Here is a 27,837-nt window from a genome sequence, read left to right as displayed (position 1 = left end):
GCTTGTTTTTTTTTTTTCTTTTTTTTCCACCAAAGAGAAACATTTGTACATTATATTCAAAGTATATATGCTAAATAGTTCTATGATCTGGGGAACAGCAACAAAAAAGAACAATTATTAATTGTTAGGAAAAAGAAAAAAACACTTAAAACCTAGTTTTACTCAAGTTATAAATGAATCACATTAAAGGATGGAATTCCAAATAATTCGAAACAAATTCTTCCTGGCTGCACTCTACTCCTGACAGCACGAGGCACAAACTCATTGCAGGCTAATTTAAATAATAGAAAGGACTGATGTATCCTAGCACTCTCCAGCCACCATGGATTAAAGCTATTTTAATGTATGGCTTCTAAAGCCGGGGTTGTGACCACTCTGCACTTGTTAAATGGAAATCACGTTCCAAAAGAGAAGACAAGACTCTGCAGAAATTGAGGTACAGAACAGACTTATCTGTCACCTGCAATAGGCTTCCTCTGAGGAGCACTCTCAGTTGCAATACATTTCACTGAACTTCCCACAATTTCTCATGTATAATTTGGTAGAAGAGGAGAATGACTTTGACTCCTTTAATCAAAGGACCAGAGGAAAATTAGAGAACTGGTCAGAAGATTCAGTTTGCATTAGAGGCACCTCTATTCCAACTGCTATAATTTCTGACACGAAGTTTGAAATTAATCCGTATCTTTAACTGTCTCGTAGATGAACACAGTCTCTGCAAGCATGAAAACATCTATATCAAGAGGAAAGAGAAGCATCTCTACATTCTGTTCTATTTCCTTGTAAAATGAAGTGACCTGGACAAATCCATTCTAACAGACAGGTACGTTAGACTGGAGATGGAAAGATGGGAAAGGGCCAAATGTTGTTGAAAAGCTGATTTTTTATCTAGGGAAGCTGGTTTATACAAGCACCCTTTAGGATGATTTGAACTTCTCTCTAGAAGAACAAGAGCCTCCCTCACTTTTGGATTATGAAACACATAAGCACGAATCAACTCCTCAAACTACAGACAGACTTCCTGAAGGGCTGCAGTGTTTGCCATGGACACAACCGTGTAGATAAGCCTGTCTCCCATCCCCTGCAATGTGCAGCAACACAGGTTCCTTTGTAAGTGAAGGCACTTCAATCCATCATGCCATAGTAACTGGTATTTCTGTTAGGTGACATTTTAAGAAAACGCAAGTCAAATTTCTTTCTGAATGTCCACTTTCAGAAGAGCATTCTCCAGGTGTGTTCTATGGAGTTGGGTCTAAGGCAGAGCATGGGCACAAAAACACTCTTTCAGAAAACTTCTTGTTTGACAAGACGCCATGTAACTGCTAAAACATGTAGGGGTCAATTCATGCCAGATTGAGCTAGAAACACCAATTTTCACTCTTCAGATTATCACACTCAAACAAAAAGATACAGGCAACAGCTGTAGATTTGGCTGCAGAGTTGGGTATAAGTACAGGATTCAAAGACTTTGTTCTGCATAACCTACAAACTTACTTCAAGGATCTCAAATTCCCTTACCATCACCTTCACTTTAACAGCTCAGATGGGACTGAGATATTTTACCTATTAAAGAGATTAAGAATTTAAAATACAAAGGGATTAAGCAAGTTCCTAAAAGTTGCACAGGAAATCTCCTGCAGAGCACATTCAGGGTCAGCTTCACTTGATCTCCTCTACCAAGGGCATCCTTCCTCCCCTTCACCTTTATGTATGCACAAAGCCACTCTCCTGGATCGGGGTTTTATAACTGCATATTTAAATTGAAACATGGGTATTTTTCACATGTGGTTGCCTAATTGCATTAAGTTTGTTGAAGAAATTGAAAATTTATACTGAAGCAGAGTAGAAAAGCATGGGAAAGTATTACCCCTATCTCCAGCTTTAAGTGCTTCATTGTAAACTCTTAGATCTTCCTATTTTTTTCCCCCAATATGTAAATATATAATATTGACAAACTAAGTGGTGACTATACTGGGTATTTCAAAACTATTACACAAATTATCTCCTTTCAGAAAGATTCAAAAAAGTTATGGAAGAGAAAGAGGCTGCCTCATAGCACAAAACAGTTAAAGCCCACATCGAATGAGGACAGACACTGTCACAACAGGTAATCCTCAAAATGTCACCTTTATGTTTTAAACATTCATTACTGGCAAACTTAACAGCTTAACAGCTCTATTTTTCTCTCCTAAGTAAAACAGGCACAGTATAGAAACTGCCAGCACAACTATCATTTTAAAACATGTTTCAGTCCACTGGTTGATATTTATTTTCACAAAGTAACAATTACATTGATGGCTTTTATAACATGACATCAAATAAAAACTATGAATTAACTTTATGGCTTCTGCACTTTGCCAAGATAAAAATACTAACATGCTTGTCCAAAAAATAATGTATTTACTTAAGGCATCATTTTAAAACCCAAGGTATTGCAGAACTTCTTTTAATCACATCCAGAGAAGATTTGCAGCTCAAGGAAAGCTTACAATAACCAACACAAGCTATTTCAAGCAATTTGCAAGCTTCACATATCAGAAAGCTCAACTTTACATCATAAATATAATGTAATAACCTGTCTTCAGCATGAATTTTGGAAGTTTTGAAAGAGTAAGGCATACACGATTAGTCTTTTTTAACTTTGTCTGAACCACTTAAAGATGTTCAAGTACATGAAAAGTCCTAAGCAGAAGAGCCTAAGTTGTCCTTACAGGACAAAAAGGAATGGAAATTTGAACACAGATAGGCACAAATGCTGAAGAAATGTCTTTATGCTTCTCCAAAGCTGGGCTCATATGAACTACCAACACATATCAAAGCTTATTTCCATCTGTGCAGGGAATACAAAATGCAGTTTTCAGGCAGTGTTTCTGGGACTAGTGATTTTGAGAAGCAACAAGTCTCTGTATTTCCTGCTTGAAAATAGTTTGCAATAGACAAGGAGACAGGTACTGAAGACCCAAGAGAAGTGGAGCAGTTAAAATGGAGACCAGGAAACGGTTAGAAACGACAGACCTGATCAAGCATGAGGGCCTTTCTAGGAGATGCATTCCCCAGCACAGCTTTTATGTCTTGCAAAGAGACAAGTTATCGAGTAAAATACAGCAAATGGAGGGAAAGGTAACAACGCCCTGGGATCCTGAGGACAGCTCAAGCACCGAGGCAGCGCTGAGCCAAGGCAATGCTCACCTGATGTATGGTTCCATCGATCTCAACTGGAACAATGAAATCCGCGTTGCTAATCGGCTGGAAAAGCAACAAGAAAATAAATTGATGTTAAAATAAGGGCATTAGAGGTGAGATTTCAGAGGCACACAAAACAAAAAGAAAAGGAAAAAAGCAGCAGCAAGCACCCAGGAACGAGTTTGGAAGCATTTTTGGTTACACAGATACACTTTGTGCACTAGAGTCCTTTGTGCATAAAGGTTTATCTATTATTATTATTTTTAAGTCTCATGCAGCTGTATTCGCTGGATGGAGTGTTTCCCACCTTGCCTCGTATTTGTTGAGTTGATTTAATCTAGAGCACTTAAGTGCTTGAGTAACCCCTGCTACTGCTGAGCACAGTCTGAGCCTGCTTGTCGGTGTAGATGTCTAGTCAGGTAACTTAGCAGCTCCGGGTGGATGGCAACAAAGAAATTCTGCTCTTTGCTTCAGCTACCTATAGGCACAGATTCCACTTTATGTAATCAATTGCTAATTAACTAAAAATAAACAAGGTCATGAATGTCGCATCTATTTGAACCAAGAGCTGCAACAAGGGAGGATGAGTAATAGTGACATGATTCCCAGAAACCTCAAAAACTCGTTATGCCAATCAAACCAACCATGCAAAATTGAATTTTAATCCAAAAGAGAAGAAGAAGAAAACACTACCCAAGATCTCAAATCCCTTTTTGCCTAAGCAGTTTGAGACAGCCTACTGCTCATAGGCTTATCATGAAGAATTGTCCGTCTAGGAAAATAATTACTTGGGAAATAATAAGCTAAAACACGTGCTCTAGGTGTCCCTGATGGAGCAGGGGGTTGGACTAGATGATCTCTACAGGTCCCTTCCAACCTTAACTATTCTGTGATTCTACGAAAAGTAGAAAAATGTCCTTGCAAAAAGAAGACTTGAAGAGAACGCAGCTCAATCTTGGCTGCACAGTAGTGGTAGCTGGTGAACTCCGAGATAAGGATGTTTAGTAGTTTATGTGGGTATCAAATCTGGGCAGAAGCCTTTGGCGTGGTCACACTTTGGCTCTGTGATGAGAAGATCCCATAAACACGTCTGGGTGAAGTCCGTAACCCATGATCCACAGCTTGGAAAGAGAGAGGTCACAGAGCTGCCAGATCCCGTTTTACAGCACTGATGAACAGCCAAGGTGCTTCACAGGCAGCAGCGCGCACCGAAGGCTGGAAATACTTTGGTCGATGACTGGGGTGACACTAACAACGTTACAATGGGGAACATCTTTACTCATCTCTAAGATTTATGCAGGCTGCATGTGATTTTCTGGTTCAGCCAAAAGACTGACTTTAAGCACCAATGAGAGTGAGACCCTGAAGAGTCTGAGCCTGGAAAGAGAAATCAAACTGCTTCCAAGATAAATCCCTCCTTCTGCCTCTGCAAAGACAGAGGGGACTGCTCAAATCCGCATGGAGACACCCTGCAGCATCTCTAGGTGCCAGAGAACAGCTCCATTCTGCAGTTTCACCTTAAAAGAAACCCACATGAACTTGCAATAAGATGTAGCCACCTAAGTTTTTAAGAGGGTGCCAGCTCTGCACACACTTCGGAGAGACGTGCACTCACTTGCAATATTTATATATGCACGACTTCCTTAAGCAAGATAAATGTTCTGTACTGCCACGGAAAGCAGAGCAGTTCCCTGCAAAGGGATTTGGAGCCCACTGATGAAAACTCAGCTATGACTGAGCTTTGCTACCAATGCTGGAAGAGCAAAGAGAGGCCAGAGAACACATTCTGTTTAGACAACCACATTTTTGTTAGCAAAGACAACCTACCCTCACACTGCGCAACACTAGCCAAGCTGCTCAACTGTATCTTTGCTTCCCTCACTTGTATTTTGGATACTACACAGCTATCTCGCTGGGACAAGAGATAAGGAAGAAAGAATGGACTGGGCTTCTGCGTTTCATCATGATGGGAAGACAGCAGAAAAGCCCATGGCTCGTGGGGCTGCACGTGTGTAGCTGGACAAAGCTCAGCCGAGAGCCACAGACAAACCATGAAATAACTTATTTCTACTGAAAAGATTTTCTTCACTTTTTTTTTTTTATTTAATAAAAAAGCCTCAAGGTTTTAAATGTCGTTTAAAAGTGTTTCAGGGACAGTTCTGAGTGTGACTACATTCCAGACTTGCATGTGGTTTAATTTACTTGCTAGAGAACAATGTTTATATCTCCTTGATTTAAGAATTTCTGCGTTTTGCTTCTATTATTGTTTTTATGATGGGAGCCATATCTATAATGTCTATCTATTCCTTTATACTCTTGCCAAAGCACCCCATACTTTATTCCCTTAGTACGCGTTTAACATAAAAGACTAATACCTCTTAAAACTTCACAGATATGCAGGAGCACAAAAAGATGAGAATTACCCTCCTTCAGATGTTGCTGCTTTCATAAAGAAGCACTTTAAAAACCTGCAACTCTGGTTGTGTTAAAAAAAAAATACACATGCATTTGAAATATGAAGCTTATTTCATAACCAAATTATGCATTCCCCAAACATATATGTGTTTTAAAACATTTTGCACTGAAAAAAACACACAAATTTAGGGCTTTAAAGTTGAACCTACTTAAGAAAAGGTTTTACATGAGGGGGGGAAAAAATAAATAAAAACAGTAATGAAACTGCAAAAGGAGCATAATTATTCAGGCAGAGTAGTGTAAATATGGGTATTAAAACTCCTGGTCTTCTGGAAATCATCAGGAGATTTTTAATGACCACGATGGCCTTATTTCAGCTGACGTATCCCCTTCTCTATGTCACAAAATCCAAACAGTACCACTAAGTACACTGAACAGAGGGCCAAATACTAAATAACTAAAGCCATTACTCCAAACCCTGTTTTTCAGTTATGTACTACCATCCCCGAGCTTCAAATTATTTGCCTGTGATGGCACTGCCTTAATTTATACTGCGCTATTACTCCATGAGTCATTATATCTTTGGCCTAGCACATTATATTTCTAGGAAGAGAAAGTTAGAAAGGAAAAAAAGGATAAGAAAATAGTGTTCAGCATAAAAAGGACAAGAAAATACTGTCCAGCATTGAAGACCAAGTAGAATCATCTTTGACTTTTCTTAGTTATCACTTAATAACCATAAATATCATTTACATCCTCACTAAATATCAGTTGAATAAATGGGATAATTAAAAATAAGCTGATCGAGCAAGTACTCTTGGCAATAAATGTAAACCTCCATCTTACAAGAAAGGATGTACACTATATCAGTTATTAAACATGTATTTCCTTAAAATGTTTAAAAACAGGCACACTTCATGGAAGGCATTTTATTTTCTTTCAGGAACCATAAAAGACACAGCAAGGTTATCCACAGCATTTTCAATACACTCATTTTTACATTCCAGAGAGTCTAATACTTTATGCACATTTAGAGCAGCACGTTCAGCTTTCCCTTCCTCTTTTTTTTTTTTTTTTTTTTTTGGCTCCTTTATTAGGAAGTCATACTACCTCCCTTCCCAATGCAGCTGTGTTTCTAATTTCCCTGACAATTTCTGAAGGGCACTTCGTCCTGGCTGCAGAAGACAACGATCTGGAGCTGAGGTTAAGAGATTCCTGCACATCACCACAAACCAGCACCTACCACCAGGCACAATGAAAAGAGAGAAGAATCTTAGTTTCTGCTCAACTTGGAGGCACAGGAATATTCGTTCTAGTATCTCCATATACGGTCATCTTTAAGTCAACAAAGACAGACTGTTGCCAAATTCTAACCACAGAATGAATTATGGTTTACATATTTAAATGCTGGCAACTAAGTACTTGCCAGATTAGACTGCTGGATTTGTGCTTACAGTGAAAAATAGAGAGCAGCCAAAATTAGAGGACAATAAAATTAATGGTGACTCTGCCCTGCTATCAGCAAGGGAACATACTATTGATTCTTAGAAGTTCTTCACAGCCCGTGTATAAAACTAGAAGATGCTTTATAATGTCTGACGTTTGCTGATCAGGGAGACTAGCAGTACTCTGAAGCAATTCACGTTATTTGTATTACTGAGTTCCTGCAAAAACAATAGACAAATACTGCTACACCCACCACATGCAGATTATGGAGAGGTTATAAAGCTGCTTCTGCAACACGACTGACTCATCAGCAACAGCTAAAACACTCTATGATTTCCTGTTGTGAAAGTTCAGTACTTAAAAACAGAGTTAGGAACCACATTTGGGATGTCAGATTGACATTTGCTTCCTTATGATACTGAGAACACTCTTCTCTGGCATGGAGCACAGCAATCACTGGGGCTCGAGACCTACTGGTTTAAGGAGCATCTACCTAGAGTAAAACTGTGCTGAATTTCAACCCTCCTAGACTAACTGCAGCCCCATGCAATGGGGAATCAAAACAAGCCACCAGGCAACCCATGAGACTCGATAACGTGCAAGTGCCAAGAGGTTTAAGAGTTTGTGCAGTGCTCACTAAAAGAACCCGAGTTGCAAGAGACCACCTATAAATTTACATACCTTAAATGAACTGTGCACTAAAGTTTCATCTAGATCAATGACCACACACTTCTTCCCATAGTCTGATGCTGTCAGTTCCGGGAGGAGGTATTTAGCTGGTGGCTAAAGAAAGAAATAAAAAGACAAGAAAAAAAAAAATGTAAAATCTATTCAAATGTCTCTTTCCCACTAACATTGCTATTCTGGTAATACTCACTGGGGATTGAAATACATGAATCAAATTCGGATGTTTTTCTGGGCTCATTGCAAGTACACATATGGAAATCAACAGCTCATGCAATCAGTACCCATACAGGCTGTTTTTTAAAAGTGAAAGATTTATGTGGAATACTACCCAAAGCATTGGAAATGAAGAGGACAAACCAGCACTGTTAGCAAAACAACAACACTGAAAAATGGAACACCTTTTCCTCACGACATCTTTGCTAAACACCTCATTTTTTTTGTTGCCATTGGCATCCTAACTCAAGGTGAATACTAGTACTAGAAGCAAGCACACATTTTTGCCCGTTTTAACACAGCAGGACATTTCTGCAAATTGTTATTTCTTCTGCTTGCTATGATACATGCTAAGATGGAGAAAACAACTCAGAGAGGACAACTAATTAAATAGCTAATTTTATCTCGCAGAACATGTCTCCCTGTAACCTTTGCCACTCGCTGGGGTACTGACTAAGAGCTTTGCAAAAACGCTACCATTTATACAACGTGAAGGAGGAGCTCCACAAAATACATTTCTGAATGTAATGAAGACTTTGGCACTGTATAGTTTCTGAAAGAACAAAAATCAGTGATAACTATCATTTGGAGCTGAAGCACTGCTACACTGTCAACGGCTTGAAGAGATTTTTTGGTGAATGAAAAGGATCTTTTTCATAGAAAAGCATGAGTAAGGAGAAGCTCAGAACTGACAGGAAATTAAACATACAAAGAAGGTAAAAACAGAACACAGAAGTCAGCTCCATTCTTTTGCTCTTGTTTTACCTGTTCTATTGAGATGACGTTGATAAGGCTGCATCTATCCTGCTCCTTGTTCTTTCCTGATACAAAAGCCTTTTATAGAAGTATATTCAGAGATCTGTGAGGTCACCACTTCTGCAGAGTGGTGTGAGGAACAGATGAGTAGATACCCACCAAGCACAATCCAGCAACAAGAACAGATTTTTTTAAATTTATTTATTAATCACTGAACTTATTTCAGGTGAGTATTGGTCAATTATGTCTTGTAAGTCGTTATTTAAATGGAATAGCTTGTCCTAAAATGAGTAAGATTTTGGATTTAAAGAAAAGAACAATCACAGGCCAAAGTACAAGTTCTTGGGAGATTTTTTTAGAGTATTCACTGAAATTGGTTGAGTTTCTTTACAATTAACAAGCTTCTGGAGCTTACAAAATGGAAGCTGCTCTGCTTCCGAGCCACTTCATACCTTCTCTCTCTGCACACATCTATCAAGGAAAAACTACTGCTGCTCAATGTCTGTAGAGCATGCATCCCTCACAACAACCTGACTGGACCAGAAACCTCAGCAATAACCATACTGAAGCATTTAATAAATACAAAAACACCAGAGAAGTTACTCTGCTACAGCCTCTGTAGGTGATGGAGGGTCCCATGTGTATGTGACTCTCACAAGCAGTGAGTGCTACCTACGCCTGTTTGCTAGAGAGCCAATTTGCAAGGTAGGATAGGAACAAATTTAAAGAGTTTAGGTGTTTCACCCTCACTTTAAAATCTAAAATGCATTTAGGTACATCACCTAATCACTCCATAATAGAGAAGGATGCAGACTTATAAGCTACACAGGCAACAGGTTTATTAGCATCCTGCACTTAAAGGATAATATTCTGCAGCATCTGTGCTTTGACAGAGATTTTTTTTCCACCAACACACTCTCCTCTGCTGCACAAATTCTTTTTCAATATATATTCAGCAAATTTAACATGGATACAATTTTTTCCTTTACGAATATGCACATGAAAAATATGACTACTGCCATGTCACAGTTTTGTTTGACTTTTATCTGCAAATTAGTAAGGCTGTCCTTAGGAAAAGAAAAAGGAGAATGACCATAGGGAGGACTGTGCAGACGTGCGAATCCGGATGCAAGGAACCAGGATTCCTCTGCCTTCACGGTGACAGTTTATTCCCTTTTTTTTTTTTTTTTTTTTTTTTTTTTTTGTATCTACCTGTAGCTCTGCTGTCTCAAAAACAGCACAAGTCTACCTGTAACATCAGACTTTCTACAAGCTGGACCTTACTGAATCCTGATCCCACATTCCAAGCGCGATGCTGAGATACCTGCTCGACTGTTTGCACACTTGAGGATCAGAGGTTAAGTTTTACCACCCCAAAAACTTCCCCCGTTTTTGCCTTCCCCTTGAAAACACTTTTGCTCCCTGACAATATACCAGGGACAAGAAAGCTGAAGTTTCTGCATTCTGCAGCTGAAGCTCCTACAGGCTGTGGGAATGTTAAATATCTGAGGTTGGAATTTAGTGCAAGGATGAAACTAGGGGGACTTGAAGGATTTGTATATGTGATATCAGCTCATGTGTTTTGTCATTTGAGCTTTCTGATTCTAGAGCAATTTCCACCTATTCGGACTAGCAAAGACTTTATGTAAAAAAAAAAAAAACCAATGTTACTGAATATTGCTTTTGAATTCCCTCACTAAGCTGAGAAAAGTGGAAGGCCTGCTAGTCACAACTCCTGTAGATGTTTCCCATCATGGCTAATTGTGAATAGTCATGGCCTTTAATGACATTTTAAACATACTAGCTTGAAGGATAACATTAAGCTTTTTTAAAAGTATTCAGCTGTAGCTAACAGCAACTCACATTTGCTACGTAATACTCTCCAAAATACTGCAAGATTTTCCATAAAACTTGGTTGAAAAATACCAAGCGGTATCTTAGAACTGCAAGACCCAGTTTGGTCTTCAGTTCCACTAAGATATAAATTGTATACAAGTTCAAGCTTTTAAGCTAGGCACTGTTTGGGGTTTCGGCATTCCAGGCAGGTCTATTAAGCTGATCGGCTTGCCAGCACTTCCAGGGAAAGGGCTGCTTCGCTCCAGGGGAAATGGGATATTCCCTGACAACACACAAAGGACAAAACAGCACGAAGAGCAGCCTTGCACGTGAAGCCTGAACAGCAGGACACAGCCCTTTGGGAAGGTGACTGTATGAAGGCATCGTTCTCACCTCCAGGGCTGCATTTCCCACCAAAGGGAGCAGCAGAACCAAGCCCTTTGCCTGCTGAAAATGCTCCCCAGGGCAGCAGTTATTGGGGTGAAATCCTCCCTTCAGCTCCCGCTTTCTGCTGTGCACGGCACAGCTCGTGGGTGCTCCCAGCAGCCCTGCACAGGAGTGCTCTTAGGGATGATAAACTATTACAACTGAAAACATACACATAGCTGCTGCTACGAAGCAGGCAGCGCACAGGCTTCCTTCTGAAGAAACAGGTAAAACCAAGAAATTGATAGAAGTAGGTAGAGATGCTGTATTTTAACTTCCACAGGGATCCTGCAGGCTCTTTTCAGGGCCACTCCTGCAATACTGAGATTTTCAATGGCCCCCTCAAAGATACTGCAACTTGATCAAACAATCAGGTGCATGATCACTGCTAGGTGTTTTCATGCACCTTTTAATTCAAAGAATAAAAAGAGAGACTAAAAGTGTTAAAATATGGCTCTGCTGTGATTCTCTATTGTATCTTTTTCTAGGCAGAAGTCATACCGTGTCCACTATCCAAAGAGCTTAACTTGAAGCTGCAATGCTCCCTGAAGAGAAGATCTCCCTATCAAAAATCACATTAAATACACTCTGAAGTTTTAAAATGAAGTGTTATCAATAGAGACAATCTCTCATTTAGCAGAAAAATGTACTTTTCTGCTATTGCACATATATACAGGGAAGAACAGAAGTTTCCCACCAGGTCATCTGAGCAGACAGGCCCATTTCACACGTGCAGCGAACCCCATGTTCTGACTGGAGACTTCAACTTGAGAAGTTTATGGAAGACAGAATGGTTAACCCGTGAAGTGGCCACATTTGCCATGAATCATATAAAGAAATAAATGCCTGATTAGTGCAACCCATCTTGCTCTGTCCATTGAGGAGATTTTCTCCTGATACATAAGGTACATGCAATTCAGAGAGTGGTTTAGAGTGTCTGAGTGAGCCTCTACATTTCAATGCTCAGGACAAAAAGCATCACTTAAATTTTGGCATTTTCCAAATGCAATGGTGGGTTTGCATCTTTGTTCCTAGCACTTGCCATGTAGGCAGCGCATTTCTCTTTTATTTGGAGGTTTATGAATAAAGCATAAGAATTTATACTAATTCTTTCTTGCCTGTTCGACACAGAGAAGCAATTTGATTTTCTGATAGTAAATGTCACAGAATTGCCTGTTAGCAGTAATTCCCTGACAACACTTGCATGGCCTGCTGAGAAGGCAGCAGATGACACCTGCGAAGAGGAATGAGGATATTTAACATCACCTACTCACTGAGAACCATATGTCAAGAATGCCAAGATAAAATAAATTTACTACTTTAGCAAAATGCTGGGAATAGAGTTAAGTAAAGTTATAACATATCTCCAAAAATTCTTGAAACTAGTAAAAACAATCTTGAAACATCACTATTCCTACCACTGCCCAAAGCTCACAGAGCACTGCTTTAAAAGTTGTCCTAGAAAAGCATCTAATTTCAGGCTTCAAGATGTTTGTATTTGAGAAAGTGGGACTGACCTGTAGCTGAGCTACATTTCAAAATGTTTTGTTTCAACGTTTCTTTCCTTAATATCTATATTTATTCTTGAAGTTTTATTCTAGCTGACAGAACAGCCAGAACACGTGTTTCAAATGACTGCCAATGTAGCAGCTATAAAGACAAACTCGAACTTGGCAGTAAGTAAAAGCAAAAGCAATTCAACAATTGATATTTTCACAGATTTGAAGTTTAGTATTCACAGAAATGCATATATACGAATTATATGCATGTGAATACAAATACATTTTAATACACGCTTATTTTTAGACCCAAGATTTGAGAGCAGTTGAGACTCCAAACCCTCACTACTGCAACATAATTCCAACGAGTGGGCACTGATTCAATACAACCATATTAGAATTAATACCATGGAATAATAAAAAAATAGAGAGCAGTTCTGAAAACTCGGTGAAGGAGGGAAGCTATCTGCATACTTGTAGTGATGTCCTGAAACCATCATGCTGCAGCACTAACAGGATTCTTACAGGAGGCCTTGTAATGTTAGGCTATAAAAAAGGGAAGGAAAAAAGGTGTCTCAGGGAGCATCCAGGTATTTGGAGCTACCAAGTATCTCCAGAAAGAGGACTACATCAGTAACCCACCCACAAGCTCTGCTGCTTCCCAGAGAAGTCTGCAATGAAGTATTATAAATGGTCAAGGAGCTTGGAAAGGAAAAGCATTTGCTGTTTTTAAGAAGTCTAAGCCTTTGTCCTTAATAAGAGAAAGTAGAAGGTGATCTGCTTTTTGATAAAATATGGTTAGTGGTAACTAAGCAAACAACTTCGGCCAAACAACTTCCCTTTTATTGAGTTTTGAAAAATAATTCAGATGCCAAACTGCATGGCAAGTTTAATGCAGGTAAGATGAGCAGAAACACTGAGGGCCATAAAACAACAGCTGATAATGACAGCACCTCCTTGAACAAGGGCAGTAATGCAGCCAGAGTCACTGTATTCCTTCACTTGCCTAAAATGCGTTGCCTCAAGATAAATTTAGTTCCTAACCCTTTTTGAATTGAAATACGTGGAAAGAGAAGGAGAAAAGCTTTTTCATTACTCTATCCTGGTAGAACTGATGAATCACTTTTTGTCTCTATTTAAATAAGTTGAACTTTCAGACTTCAGACATTTTGAAAATGATTAAAATTCAGAAACTTGAACTGTGACAAAAGATGAGAATTGTATAAAACCCAATTTCTTCTTTTATTTTCTGTATATCACCTGCAGTTCAATTCATTGCCAAGTATAGCATCTTGCATTAGAATATAAAATCCTGTAACATGCAACATAAAACAGACCTGTTAGACTGCAACATAGGATGAATCAAAGCAAAAGCTATGAAAATTATTAAAAGAAAAAGGGATAAAAATACATACACTTGGTATAGGCATGACCTGCATCTGGTCACCCTGGGGAAAAAGAAAAAAAAATACTGTAAGGGTAATGGCTTTCAAAGGGTAAAACAAAGGCTTGAAGTAGTAAATGTAGCACTCAAACATTTTAAACCAAAAATTCAAAGTATTCAAGAAACCAGGATAAAAAAATAAAATGAAACAAAGAAACAAAAAAAAACAGTATTTGGCATTTTTAGTTGCTAAAATGATTGGTTAGTATATTGGTATTTGTGACTTTTAGAGACAGAACTGGTAAAACTCATGCTATGATTAATAAGAGATGATAATAAAAAAGCATCTGCATTAACTGCAACTTACTTCTGCTTTGAGTTAGAAGATCTCCTAATGGATAAATATGTGTATACATATATAAATGAATATATATATATATTTAATTTTTCAACCGCAGCAATAAGAAGCTCAACCAGCCCCTGGTGGCAGGGCAAAAGCCCAGTTCTCCAAGCGAACTTCCCTTGAGACAACTGCTCAGCAAGGACCACAACAGCAGAGACACCCCAAGATGCTGAACTGACCCAAGGAGTCCTACCTGCCTTGGCCAGCAAGCTGCAAGGGTATCCGTGCCCTTCCAGCAGTCTCACCTTCACTGGAAACACCAAAAACAGGGCAGGAGGACAGGACCTTGCCCAACATGAGCTTCCATCCGGCTAGGCCATGGATTTGCGGCTGTGGAAATTCCTTAGCATCCATCTCCCCCAAAACAAGTGTTTGTGCGTCGGTGGATATGAGAGGAAGGCTGCCCTTCCTAGCACAGACGTTGCTTAGGCAGAAAGTATTTTATTATTTCTAATTACTTTGAAAACACAGGTTCTGGTTACCAGCAAACTGATTTATCCGTGGATGGAACTGTTTTGAAGATGAGCTCTTCCAGCTGATAAGGTCTCGTGCTCACTTGTTTTGGAATCTAACAGTGTTGACATATAATGGCCAACAAAAATATCGCATATTTTAAAGCACTTAGATATTTTTTATTGCTGCAACAGCAAAAGCTTTTACTGAAACTGGACCCAAATGGAAAGAAGTTGATGAAGAATCGAAAGAACAGAAAATACCATAAACTACCATTTACTTTAGTATAAAAGTACCTGTAAAAGGAGAAGTGGAATTTTCTCAAGAACATGGCAAAAGAGAAAAAAAAAAGAAAGAAAAAAAAAAACAACAGAAAGACTATCAGCATGTTGACATCCACTTAGTGGAACGTTATCTTAAGTTTCTGCATGCCATTTGACAAAGGAGCAAATTTGACTAGGTGCCAGTTGTTGTCCTTGTTATCAAGGATATGGTTACGTAGGCAGAAGAACAGATTGGGAACCTGTCTTGCCTCCTCCCCCGTTAGACTTTTTCTTTTTTTTTTTTTCTTTTTTTTTTTTTTTTTTTTTTGCATTCATTGCTAGAGAGAATAAAATACAGGAGCTTCTTTTCTGTCAGCTGATGCAAACAGCATATTCACACTTACAGTGCAAGATATCTTAACCGTGGAACAAAATCATACCACATTTCTCCATAAACTCCAACAAGCCATGTTTGCAGGGTTGCAACGGCTGCTTTCTTTTATGCCATTTTTTTTTTTGCAACAAGAGCTGCACCCAGCAGTATTACTGACTTCTATGAGACTGCAGAATTTTAAAACTGATAAAGCAGCAGTATCATTGTCAACTCTACTTTTCTTGCAGAATTTTCTAAATCAAAAATTTCTTGAGGAAAACAGGTGTATTTTCTTGGTGGAACCCTAAAGGACATATGCAAAAAATCAAATGGTAATGACCATTGGAGGAAAAAAAAAAAAAAGATAAATCCACAGGTATTCTGGAAAAATGTAGGTGCCCATGAGCAGAAAAATGTCCTTTAAAAAAAAAGAAAAAAAACCCACTCTGCTGTGGGAACCAGTTTTAAAAAGTGCCCTGCCTTATTTCCTGATGCCTTGGAACAGGAAGGGAAGTAGGTCGTAATGTTGCACTTGGAAATAAATGGCACATGACAGCATTTGTTGAAGTCTTTCCATGAGCTCCAGCGGCTGCCGATAGGACAAAGTAGCTCTGAGAACGCCACAATTTCCCCATTGTGCAACCGAGATACCCAGGAGCTGGTTTTTCTGGCCATCGCAATCAGTTTTTCGCGGTACATGAAATAATGATCTTTTCCTTAGCTGCTCAATTTTGGGGGAGCTACAGGAAACGTTTTCAGCACTGCATGCAGACATTAACCCTGTCCATGGCAGCCCACAGGACCAGCAAGCGCCAAGTGCCAGACCCTGTTTGAGGGGCTCAGGTGCCACTTACTCAGAATTGTCCCCTACCAGGTGGGCCTAGGCCAACAATTTAGCATCGTTTAACAAAATAATCTATTTAGAGAAGATGATCAAAAGAACAGCCTTACCATATACAATTCTTTAATATAAGTTTATATTAAACTATATATATAGCATATACACGAAGGGAGGAGATTTTATATATATATGAGTGTATATATATGTGTGTGTGTGCATGTGTGTGTGTGTGTCTATATGTGCATATATATAAAAGAACCTATTTCCTCCACCATGCGATTACTCCATTGATTGGATTATCAAGGTTTGTCTCTTCATGTGGAAAACTTTGTGGGGAAAGAGGCAAAAAAGAGGTTAGAATGAGAAGGCCAAGACTGTGGAAGGAGAAAATGTATCTCCATAGAGGATTTTTGTTTTGTAAACAGACCTGCCACACCAATGAGGGTTAAGCAGGAGGAGAAAGTGCCCTTGGTTATATTCACCTCACATAGCAAACTGGGTGCCACATCTGTTCCAAAAACATGGCAATAGTTTCCCCAGGAAAGAGTCTGTGCTCGGGTTGCATCTTCGGGTCTCCTGGAGGAGGGAGATGCTAACGGAGAGCCCTAGTGTCCTCCCTAGAGCCCTGCTCATCTCCTGAGAAATTGTATTCACATGGGATAAAGATCATTTCCATGGTAATTTTAGGTCCTTACAAAGAGAGCTCCCTGGAGCAAACAGCGTTAGAGGCAAAAGGTTAGAAAACGCTGGGCCAACAAAACAGTTTTCACTCTGGAGCTGGCAGCACCCTGCAGCAGCAAACAAACAAAAAAAAAACCCCAAAAACACCCAACCAAAAAGCACCCACACAACGTGAGGGAGGGGATCTAACTTTTGGAGTTGATGGGATGGGCGAGGTGGAAATCCAAGGATTCTGCCCTTCCAGCTTCATTCCGCTCACAGGGAAAGCAGCGGGGGCATCGGGGAGCCCCAGAATCACCTCTTCTCTCTTCTTCCCTGTGGAGGATGGATCAAGACCTTCTCTCCCAGTCCAACAAACACAAAACCCTTTTCCTACTTCATGGCCATCTGCTTGGTTTGTATCCAAGCACAAATCAAAAGCAGAAGTTATTCTGGTGGGACCAGGTTGTAAAAGAAACTGGAAATGAGCTGATAGACTTGTCAGCTCCCTCACTGACCACGACTAAAAGTGATGTGGAAAGGCTGGATACAATAGGGCTCCTCTTCCCACTTTTTCTCTCTCCACCAAGTCTGCAAATGAATTAAGGAACTGCAAAGGCTTCAGAACCCAGGTGACAAACTCCCCCAGCAGCAAACGGAGACACATACCCAGGAATCACCCACACGGAGCCCAACTGCTACATTAAAAACAGGAACCGAGGTTTGGATTTATTCATAGAAAAAGGAAAACACTCCCCCTGCCTCTCCCAACACTCCTTCCCCAAAAAGCTGGCTGGAAGGTCTTGGTGAGCTGCCTGCTGCTGAGAAAGCAGGAAAGAAACAGCAGGAATTCCAGAGGGCTGAACGCCGTGTTCTCCCCTTGGCACGGCTGCCTCTGCATCCGAGCTGCCGACGGGCCGATAGCGCCACTGCAATAGCTGCCACATCCCAGAATGTATCTTTGTGCCGGATTAAAAAAAAGGAGCATTTTGAGAAAAACAAGTGTACAATAATGTCACTAAATGCAAGTTACTACTCAAAAAATGTCATATTGGAGCTTTGGGGGTAGAACAGAGCATTCATTATCTGTATAAGGAGTGGACAGGCAGCTCCTCAACAAGGACACGTTCTAAAAATGAACTATGGGCTTGAAAGAATTTTATTTTTCTCCTTTTTTTGGAATAAAAATCACTGCTGTTTTGTTTTCTAACTTTCTGCTTCTTCAAAGTCACCCCCAGTTGGTGTTTGTTTCAACCTTATGAAAAAGGACATGACACTTAAGCATCATCTGGCAAAGAAAAAAAAATTCTAATAGTGGAAAAAAAAAATCACATGAAATTACCTTGGGGGGGGGGGGGAATATGGCTGTGTTTTAAACTGGTTTATAAATAAAATTCTCTGCTTTCCCTCTGTAGCAGGTTAATATTGAAAGAACTAGGACAAGAAGCAAGCAAGCTCGTTGCATCGATTTTAAGAAAATGCCAGGACCAACACAGAGCAAACACTGAGTTTCAATGAAACCTGCAGAAGCTTCCCCAGTTTCTCCTCTTTCTGTAAAAAGGTCTTTATCCCCCATGCCAGGAGGCCACTGAACAGCAAAGGGGGAGGGAAGTTCACCCAATCCGTTTTACACTCGCGTGTCCAACAGCGACTGCATTTTAACTTATTTTAACACTATTGTGCAATTTTCTTCTTCCATTTTTGAAAGAAAGGGGCACACCACACGGACAGACTCTGGCCAACGTCAGAGATCATCCGTGATGTGATGAATACTAAGAGGCCAAAGCAGGGGTGAGAGCAGCCAGGAGCAGAGCGACCGGGTGAACGGGGCTCAAGGAATTAAAACCAGTGCACGGGCACCCTAGTGCAACGAGCACTGACAGCCAACAACAACACAAGCCTTCAAGCAGCAAGCTGCAAGGTTGTCTCTTCTTTTCTACAGTCACCTCACCTTTCACCCGTTGAGAACTTGAACTCAATAAATAAAAACAAAAGCAGGATATAAAAAAAACATACAAAGCTTACTAGCCTTCAGTGTTGCATTTCAAATACAATGTTATAAACTTACTTGCACTCATTTAAGAATTACCCAAAAGCTTAGCCATATTTGACTTCTTTTACAAAAAGCTGTACATATTTGAGTGCATTTAATTCTAATTGTATTCAGAGGAAATGTTCTCTGCAATAATTCTTTTAAGGATACTCAATAGGCTTTCCTACTCAAATTGTACTTTGGTAATTCTATGAATTCTGTGATTTTTGTCTTAGGCTTTTGCACAAGTATTGCCCAACTTCAAAACTGCTCACTAAGGTAGCTCTGCATGAGGATGAAAACGTGGGTAAACATTGCAGGTCATCATTCCTGCACGGTATAAAATATATTCAGAAAGTCATTGGCTGTTTTACAAAATACACATGCATACTTCCTACTCTAGACCATTTTAATTCATTTTCTCTATAAAAAAATAACAACAATTCTCCTTTCCCTAGGTCTTCCGTTCAAATAAACTCTCATTTTCCCTTTATTTGTAATTTTGCTGTTAATAAGACCTCTCTTTTCCATTCCTTACCAGAATGGAAGGCAAATAGTTCTAGTTCCCTGTTCATTTTCTTTTTCATAGGACTGTGTGCTTGCACACTACCATCTCCCCTGCTTTCCCTTCAGTAAATCAAGGCTAGATTTTTCCTTATTTCAGGGTGTCTTGACTAGCAGAAGCAGCCTCAGAATTCAAGTACAATCCTCCTCTTGACACCTGTTTTTTTCAGGGCACTTTATTTCTGTATGAGCAATGGACCAACATCAGCACGAACTGTTGCAGCTCGGCCTTTGCTTGCCCACGTAGTGCTGGCGTCTGGCACTAACTTAACTGTCCCAAACAGTTCCTGGGTTCCTGAGTTTTACAGAATTTGAACGCAAACAGCAGAATTTGCAACAAAATAAAATATAGCAGACAAGATAAGAAACAGCTGCACCAAATACAGAAAAATTATAGTGTGAAGAGCAGAAGGGTGAAGACAGGGAGGGTCCTTTATCTCTACCATTATTCCCCACCATGGCTACATCTATACTTGCAATTCCTTGATGATACATCACGCCAGTGAGCAGAACTCGAAGAAAGTAACGCTCTGCTTTCGTACACAATGCTTCAAAGTACTGAGAGTTCATTTAAATTAGACTTTTAACAACAACTTCAAGCCGAAAATTAAGTAAACTATTAATAAGCTGACAAAATAATGAAAAGTTGGTATGTCCAGACTTAAGCTGAACTAAATAAGGGAATACTGGGTCTCCCCCATTTTGAAAGTTTTATGTCAGTGAAAACTCTTAAAAGCTCAAGGTATTCAAAAGTTCAAGAAAAGATATTCAAAGCAGCTCTGCTATGCTCCAGTGAGAGCCACTTTAAGCTTCCTGTATTTGGGAAAGAGAGTCAAAGCAGGGAAGTAAGTCAGAAACTAAAATATATAAAAAATCTCTATTTTGAGATGCCTTATTTAAATATTTAAATTTAAATATTATCTGCATATGAAACGTACAGTGCCAGTATCTTTCATAGAAAAGTTTTGTTTTAAACCACAGTTGAATAGATATCAGCAACTCACAACCAAAATAATCAGTTCTTTAGTAACACCTAAAAACACGTAGTTTCCCCCAAGAGGGAAATCTGTTGAGAAAAAAATATTAGAAGCACAGGGTTATATTATAGAAGGTCTATATGAGAGCAAAACCAGACAAAAGCCTGACCTTCTGAAGTCCTCCATTTTCCTCCACCAGCGGAGGAAGAGCACTGGTGCTGTTGGTAGATGGTGGATCGACATTGTAGTCACGAAAGCAGCAGAATAAGGTGCTAAAGATACTTCGACTCCTCTGCTTCTTCAAGCTGATATTACATTGGGACACTAGGGAAAAAAAAGAAACGAATAAATAAGTAAACAGCAGAGAAGTCAACTCAAGTATTACAGACTCAGATACATAACAACTTATTTTAACACGCACGGTTTGGTTCCAAATACCTTCTTGGATCTCCATATAATCTCACAGTAATTTTCCATCGTCCTGAGGTCTCCTCTTCTACTTCAGCACATTCTTTGCTCAGACTTTTATGAGGACACTAGTAAAACCAGCCTGTATCTCTGGATTATCAAACCTCTTGCCATAACCTTCTAAGAAATTATTTTGAGACTTCTCCTAAAAACATCCAAAGTAGATACTATAAACTGCATGGACAAACTTGCTGCTAAAACGTATCTTGGACTGAAGGTGTAAACAGGACAGAAAACAGAAGAAACTGCACAGATGCCTGCTGGTGCCTGGGCATATTTTCTCAGCATGTGGCACATTTAAATGTCAGCTACAGTGATGAAAAGATCCGAGATGTTCCTGCTTTTCTCGGTTGCTCCCTGTTTGACAGAGTTGCCGGAGGACAGAGAAAACACTGTGCAGGCAGCGCTGGGAGCTGCAAAGTTTGTTTGTGGACCAAGTTTGAATTGGATGCTGTGAAGGGAAGGGAAGGCTACTGCTCAGGTCTAACTTGCTTTTTGGTTTAGCAGTTTAAAACAGGTCAAAATTACAAAGTTTAACATTTTTGAGGATAAAAATGAACGCAGACAGAAGCTGTAGTTTGCAGAACAGAAGTATGCAAAGGACAAGTGACTGCCCCTAAGTTTCAACCTCCCCATGGACCTTAAACACCTATCAAAAAGGAGTTAGAAAAAGGTGAGAGTGAACAAGGTTTTCGAATGTTTTAAATAAGCACCCTCGTGGCCAAGAAGGCCAACAGGATCCTGGGGTGCATTAAGAAGAGCGTCTCCAGCAGATCGAGGGAGGGGATCCTGCCCCTCTACTCGCCCTGGTGAGGCCACATCTGGAGTATTGTGTCCAGTTCTGGGCTCCACAGTACAAGAGGGATGTGGAGCTGCTGGAGAGAGTCCAGCGCAGGGCTACAAGGATGGTCAGGGGCCTGGAACATCTGCCCTATGAGGAGAGGCTGAGGGAGCTGGGCCTGTTCAGCCTGGAGAAGAGAAGGCTGAGAGTGTCTAGAAGTACCTCAAGGGAGGCAGTGAGGAGGATGGTGCTGGTCTCTTTTCACTGGCGGCCACCAACAGAACTAGAGGAAATGGCCACAAACTGAAGCACCAAAAGTTCCATAGGAACTGAAGGAAAAATTTCTTAACAGTGAGGGTGACAGAGCCCTGGAACAGGCTGCCCAGAGAGGTTGTGGAGTCTCCTTCTCTGGAGATCTTCCAAACCCGCTTGGACACAGTCCTGTGCCATGTGCTCTAGGTGACCCTGCGTGTGCAGGGGGTTGGACTAGATGATCTCTAGAGGTCCCTTCCGACCTTGGGCATTCTATGATTCTATGAACACTCTCCAGCTGATCCCAAGTGTTTCCAGGGGCTCCCGTGAGGCAGCAGTGCTGCTTGCTGCTCTTCCATCGGCCGACCCGTCCCGCGCTCCCGCCAGCTCCAAGCAGGGAGCCGCTCCGTCCTGGCCTCCCACGGAGCCGTGTTTCTTTCACGTTTATCTGCATGGCTGCAAGGCACCGCGCTGCACGTTATCACCACCAGCACCCTCAGAGATAAGCACGGCCCTACCGCAACTACTGCTGCTCGCGGCTGGGATTTTAGTTCCATACTTTAAGTCCCCTTACACTTGTAAGACTTCTGAAGTCGGTATGTGAATAACAACACATCCAGGGTAGAAATATCATATTCAAAAATTCAAGACAACAAAACATCACGTTCTGTTTGTGCCAAGCTTGCAGAAATGCATGTTTAGAGCTTCCCAAAGAACATCTGCAGAGCTGCACAGGACTTCTACAAACCAGCCCTCAAGAAAGTTTGCAGCACAAGCATGAAGAACAGCAACTAAACCTTGCTAATCATTTTTATTTTGTTTACACCTCCCTCCTTTATACCAATAGATTTAACTTTGTGGGTCATGCACTGATCTTATAGGAAGAACTTGGATTTTCCACACTCGTGAGCTCTTTCCAGCCACTCACTTTCATTTAATTTTATTATCAGCTTCTCTAGGTAGTTCAACCTCTACTTAAAAATGTGACAGCAAATAATCTGAATGCTTAAAATAGAAATGCTCTTATATGAAATATTATTCTGAAAGCAGTTTTTATGCATAAGGTAGCCCTCCTGAAGCCAAAACCACAGGTTGTGATGAAGTCTTGCATACAGTCTAGGGCTGGGACTGAAGCAGGTCTTTGGTGGCAGATCCACTTGTAGGCAGTGCAGTAACATGTGAGTGTTCAGCAAGAGAAACCAATTACCAAACATCTGCTCTACCAAACGCCTCCACTGAAGCACATCTTGTTAGTCCCCAGGGCTCCCTGTTAGAGACCAGCCAAGGGATGGCCTGGATGCAAATTGTGCAAAACTAAGAAGCTACAGGACAGAGCCCGGGTTTGCGAGAGCAATTCTGCCCAAAAAAACAGGGCAGCCGAACGAGAAGGCTGAAGCCCTGACTGCAAGTGGCCAAGCTCATCTGGGGCTCCTCATCCTTTACGGCCAACTCAATGACCTTGAGGGTCTTTTCCTTTCTATGCAATTCCATGATCTCGGGGATGCTCTCGGGCCGTTAGCACCTTGCAGCTTTCAGGGCTTCCAGCTGGAGCTTTTCAATGCAATCCGAATTGCAGTCCTACCCTGAGGGTGTCACCAGCAGCCTCACTTCAACAGATCAGCAGAAACCTGCATAACCCCTTCATAACCCTTATTTCTCTCTTTTCTATGTAGAGCACGGGAATAATGTAATAATCAGAGAGAATATTATATATATTCTGAATATTAAAAAATCTGAAGACAAAACCTACTGCTTTGTCTGAACAATTTAAGCATATTTTCTTGATTTCCTTGTACATTTTAGCATTTTCTACCTTTAAAGCAAACAAGCAAAAAAAAAAAAAACCCACACCCACAAAATTTCAACATCTATAAAGACAAGATTTACGGAATTACAGATCGAAGCCTAAAGGCATGTATTCTAACAAGTCACTCCACACCAAGTTTGCTTATTCAAAATACATGTTTGAAACTAAATATCGCCATTGTCATGCATTAAAAAGCCGTATGAGCTGACAAAATGAGAACAGCTTGAAATTAACAACCATTAAAGAAAATTTGCCTCATTTTTCTAGACTTCCCAAAGACTTCCCATAATCATTATTTTTTTTTTCCCCACTGAGACAAACTCTAAATATGAGCTAACATTTCACAAAGGATATTCATTGTAGGAAGTAACAAATCAACCCACTATCACAAAACCCACAAAAGTTAACAGCACCCAAGAAGCTTAGGCAATTTTAAAAAGTGAAATATTTTACTAAGAATTTTTGTTAATGTTTCTTTGAATTATGTTTTTCATTTTGAAAATGTTGCAATTCATAGTACAAGGGTGCTTCAAATAGGTGTTTACGCTAATTTATATATGTATATATTTTTAAAGATATCTATTTTTATAACATGCTGTAGAGGCTCTTCTGTGACTTAATAAAATTTTAATTCTCTTGCCATATGGAACAGAGATGCTCAAATGGCTTTGTGTGACATGCAGCTTAGCATATACAGCTATTACATGTGCAAAAAGAGATAAACTTCAGCAGCCAAAAGCTGGCATTCTTTAAGAGTCTGCAGGTAACACCAATCATAGAGAGATTTTTTTTTAATTGCAAGTTTGTTGTAACCAGCATATGAAGTTATATATATATATATGTATGTATGTATATACACACCCCCTCCCCATGTTTCTCCATTTTTTAGGAGTTATAACCATGACTTCTGGAAGTGATTTCCTATGGCACCCATTGAAATATTATACTCATTACCACTATTGCCACTAATTGCCAAAGATGATTTGAAGCGACCTTTCACAACCCTAAATATTGTGTTGTCACACCCAAAAAAATCCCCAATGAAGTGACTTCAAAACAGGACAGTGTGTTATCAGTTAAAGCAGAGGCAAGAGTAACCAGAAGATACCTCTGTAAGACTGGAAGAATAAAGCAAAGCAAGACTAGGGCAATGCTTGCCCCAAAACCACAGGTCCTGGTGCTAAATATCTGCAGTTTAAGGATCTCCTTAGCTAAAGGCAGCAACATTGCCAACAGCAGTCCACAGATTTCTTTTCATGAATTTGCCCCATCACTTCTTGACCATTCATCAGCTCCTGGCACATGGCAAGGAACTCCACAGCTCAGCCAACAACCTGGTTATTTCCTACTCATCTATACAATTAATCTCATCTGCCAGTTCCCCTAAACTGGGATAGTCAATCGGGTTCACAAATTCATCCAACAACTCTTCACAGCATCTAGCTTTAATTCTGTATGTACAACGTTTATATATTTGCAGACATGCATACACACCCATACACTTCCCTCAAACTTTGCTAAGTCATTTCCTTATTCCCTTCGTTTAAGCACAACAGACTGCACAGGTCATTGGTGATAATCCATTAAAAAAAAAAACAGGACATATTACATGTTTAAAATATATATGTATATCCATACACGTGTGTAAATATATGTGCATGTGTGAATCTCGCCCCACTGATCTCACTGATCTGCCTGTTTCTGGCAACCACAGGTGGTTCTCAGGAGCTTAGCAAGGGCTTGTGGCAAGTTCTGATGCATCCACAGCACTGCTGAACACGGGAAGTGGGTACAAGTTAAAATAAAGGCAAGTTTTAGAATAAGCTATAATAAGTTTTTGTGATTATTCAAGTTTAATTAGAACCATCCACACTGCGTGGTTACACAAAGGGAAAGAGGAAAAAAAAAAAGTAAAAGAAACAGGGGCAAACATCAAAATACAGATTACTATACCAGCCTGCCTAGAAAAGCTAGCGACAGAAACTCCCTGAATTTCCCACAACTCAAACTATCTTTTAAATGCAGAAAACTTACACCTTTCTTCTCTGAAGAACATAGCTGCAGCAGTGACATAAACAATAAATAAAAAACAATTAAAGTCTTTTCCATCATTCACTGTATTCTGCAAAGTTTAGTCCTGGGTTGCTCTAATCAAATTTTACTGTCAGTGTGAAACACAGCCAATTCATGCTTTGCCAGCTGAAATCAGAATACAATAACACATAAAAATAGATGGTTGCGCAGCAGGGACACAAGAAACCCCTCAGTGTTAAAGCCCACCCTGCTGCAGCATACGAGGGATTTAATTACTGCTGCATTTTTCCTAATGAAATGAAAGCAATAGCCAGTCCTCTGGATTAATACAGGCTTCCAGTGCGTTGAGATGAACTTGTTAAATGCAATAAAATGAACCTCTGTGCATGAGCTCTCCATTTACAGGCTTGTTTAAGTTTGTGCATTTTGTATGGGAAGCTCAAATAATGAAAATGTAGAGTCAAGCCCTCAAAACTGAGAAGCTACAATCTCTAATAATGTCTAAATTAATCTAAGGAGGCTTTACCTGAGTAAATATGGGAGTAAAAGACAATAAAATAAAATTTTAAATACTACAGGACTTAAGACAGAAGCAGTTACCTTGGCAGAAGAGCATCTCCTTCACACCCTTGTGCCAATTCTCCTTTTTTGAGTTATTGACCAGGTACAGAAATTATTTTATAATACTTCATGTCAAACCTGCACAAGACGCCCAGGTTCCTTTGGTTTCAAAGGCCACTTATAGCTTATAGTTGAAAGATTTAATTTTCCATGTAAGCCTTGCAGAAAATTTAGCAGTAACAGCAAATAGTTTCACACACCCGAAACAACTGCCCACAACTGTTCAACCTTCAAACGGGTAAAACCCAAAGAAATTGCCCTGTTAACCTCCAGCATGACATGCTCCAGAATGATTTTCACTTCAGACAAAGCCAGCAACATTTTTCCCCCCTCAAATATAATTAAACTTAAGGTTTTTCAGTTGAAGATATTTCTTTGAAGGGAGGTATCAGACTAGTAGAAGAAAAAGGCAGTTTAAATACCTAAAACAGGTGAGGAGATGGTGGAAGAACAATCAATTCACCTCTTTTTGTTAAGACAATCTCTTATCTATTCAGCAGTAATCTATTTAAGCTAGGTCAGTGACATTTTTGAGTGACTAAGCGTGATGACAAACTACAAAAAGGCTCAAAAAGGGTAAATTCCAATAGGAAACGAAAGAGGTTGTTGGCTCCTCTAATCATCCAGTGCTTGGAGTTAACTTGTTAACAGCAGGTTCACAGCACTACACCAGGACCAGCTCCAGCTCCAAGGAGCAGGAACCACCTGGGTCTCTAGAGGATGGAAACCCGGAGGTACCGACACGGATCCTCCTTGCCAGAGCTGTGTCCTGACGTACAGCACCAAGGGCCCACAACCGGATTCCCTGAATTCAGAGGTGAACCTTGTTAAGGCTCGGAGTGTCTTTTTCAACTTTGCTATCACAAAACAAAATGCTTCACTTTTGAGCACGATTCATGCAGTGCAAGGGCGATGCTTGAAAACAGGTAAGGGCAACAGAGAAGGAGGGTGGAGAAGGCAAAAATAACAGGCAGCAAAAAAATTCCACCATTTTCAGCTGGACGGAAAACAGAGCTATTCACAAATGACACAGGAAACGCTATGGGGCAGGTTATACCATAAAATAAACAACTTTTTGCGCTGCTGTTACCGAGTCATCTCTCAGCAGGGATAGCGCTTCAGTAACAGCTCAATAGTTTGTCCCAGCTGAAACCTATGAATAGTGCAAAATGCAGCGGATCTGACACATTTAAAACGAGAGCACGCCAACGATCCGCTCTTGAAGATGCCTTTTCCATAAAAACTGGGGTATTTCAGAAGACGCCTCGTGGTTTTCAGAGCCGGGACTGCAGCCGCCCGTGCTGGAGCTGGTCCCGGGCAGAGGTTTGGAATGGCAGCGGAGCAGGAAATACTGCGCGGGCTCCGCGTGCACGACATTCCTGCGCCGCCCCGCGCCAACAAACAGAGCTTTCTTCTAGGAAAAGGGGGGGAGAGCAGGGGGAAAGGCAACCGGCACAAAGTTC

General features: G+C 40.3%; 1 protein-coding gene across 3 annotated transcripts in view; it reads right to left on the bottom strand.

Annotated features, from left to right (window-relative positions):
• The window catches only part of CTDSPL (CTD small phosphatase like), a 68,698-nt gene that overhangs the window by 8,513 nt on the left and 32,348 nt on the right, over positions 1-27,837 (bottom strand). For 2 of the 3 annotated variants that reach the window (XM_010218816.2, XM_088534803.1), the window contains exons 2-5: positions 20,581-20,735; positions 13,877-13,909; positions 7,726-7,827; positions 3,190-3,246 (exon numbers count right to left, since the gene is read on the bottom strand). In XM_010218816.2, the coding sequence (XP_010217118.1) occupies positions 3,190-3,246; positions 7,726-7,827; positions 13,877-13,909; positions 20,581-20,735 (347 nt within the window). The remainder of the gene's footprint in view (positions 1-3,189; positions 3,247-7,725; positions 7,828-13,876; positions 13,910-20,580; positions 20,736-27,837) is intronic. The other variant, XM_010218817.2, reaches the window with a different exon arrangement.

This window comes from Tinamus guttatus, unplaced genomic scaffold (genome assembly GCF_059628265.1).
Source record: "Tinamus guttatus ecotype Peru unplaced genomic scaffold, ASM5962826v1 Tinamus_guttatus_pri_ptg000599l, whole genome shotgun sequence".
Taxonomy (NCBI): Eukaryota; Metazoa; Chordata; class Aves; order Tinamiformes; family Tinamidae; genus Tinamus; species Tinamus guttatus.
Note: the sequence above shows the minus strand (reverse complement) of the source record. Positions and strands in the feature narration are given on the sequence as shown.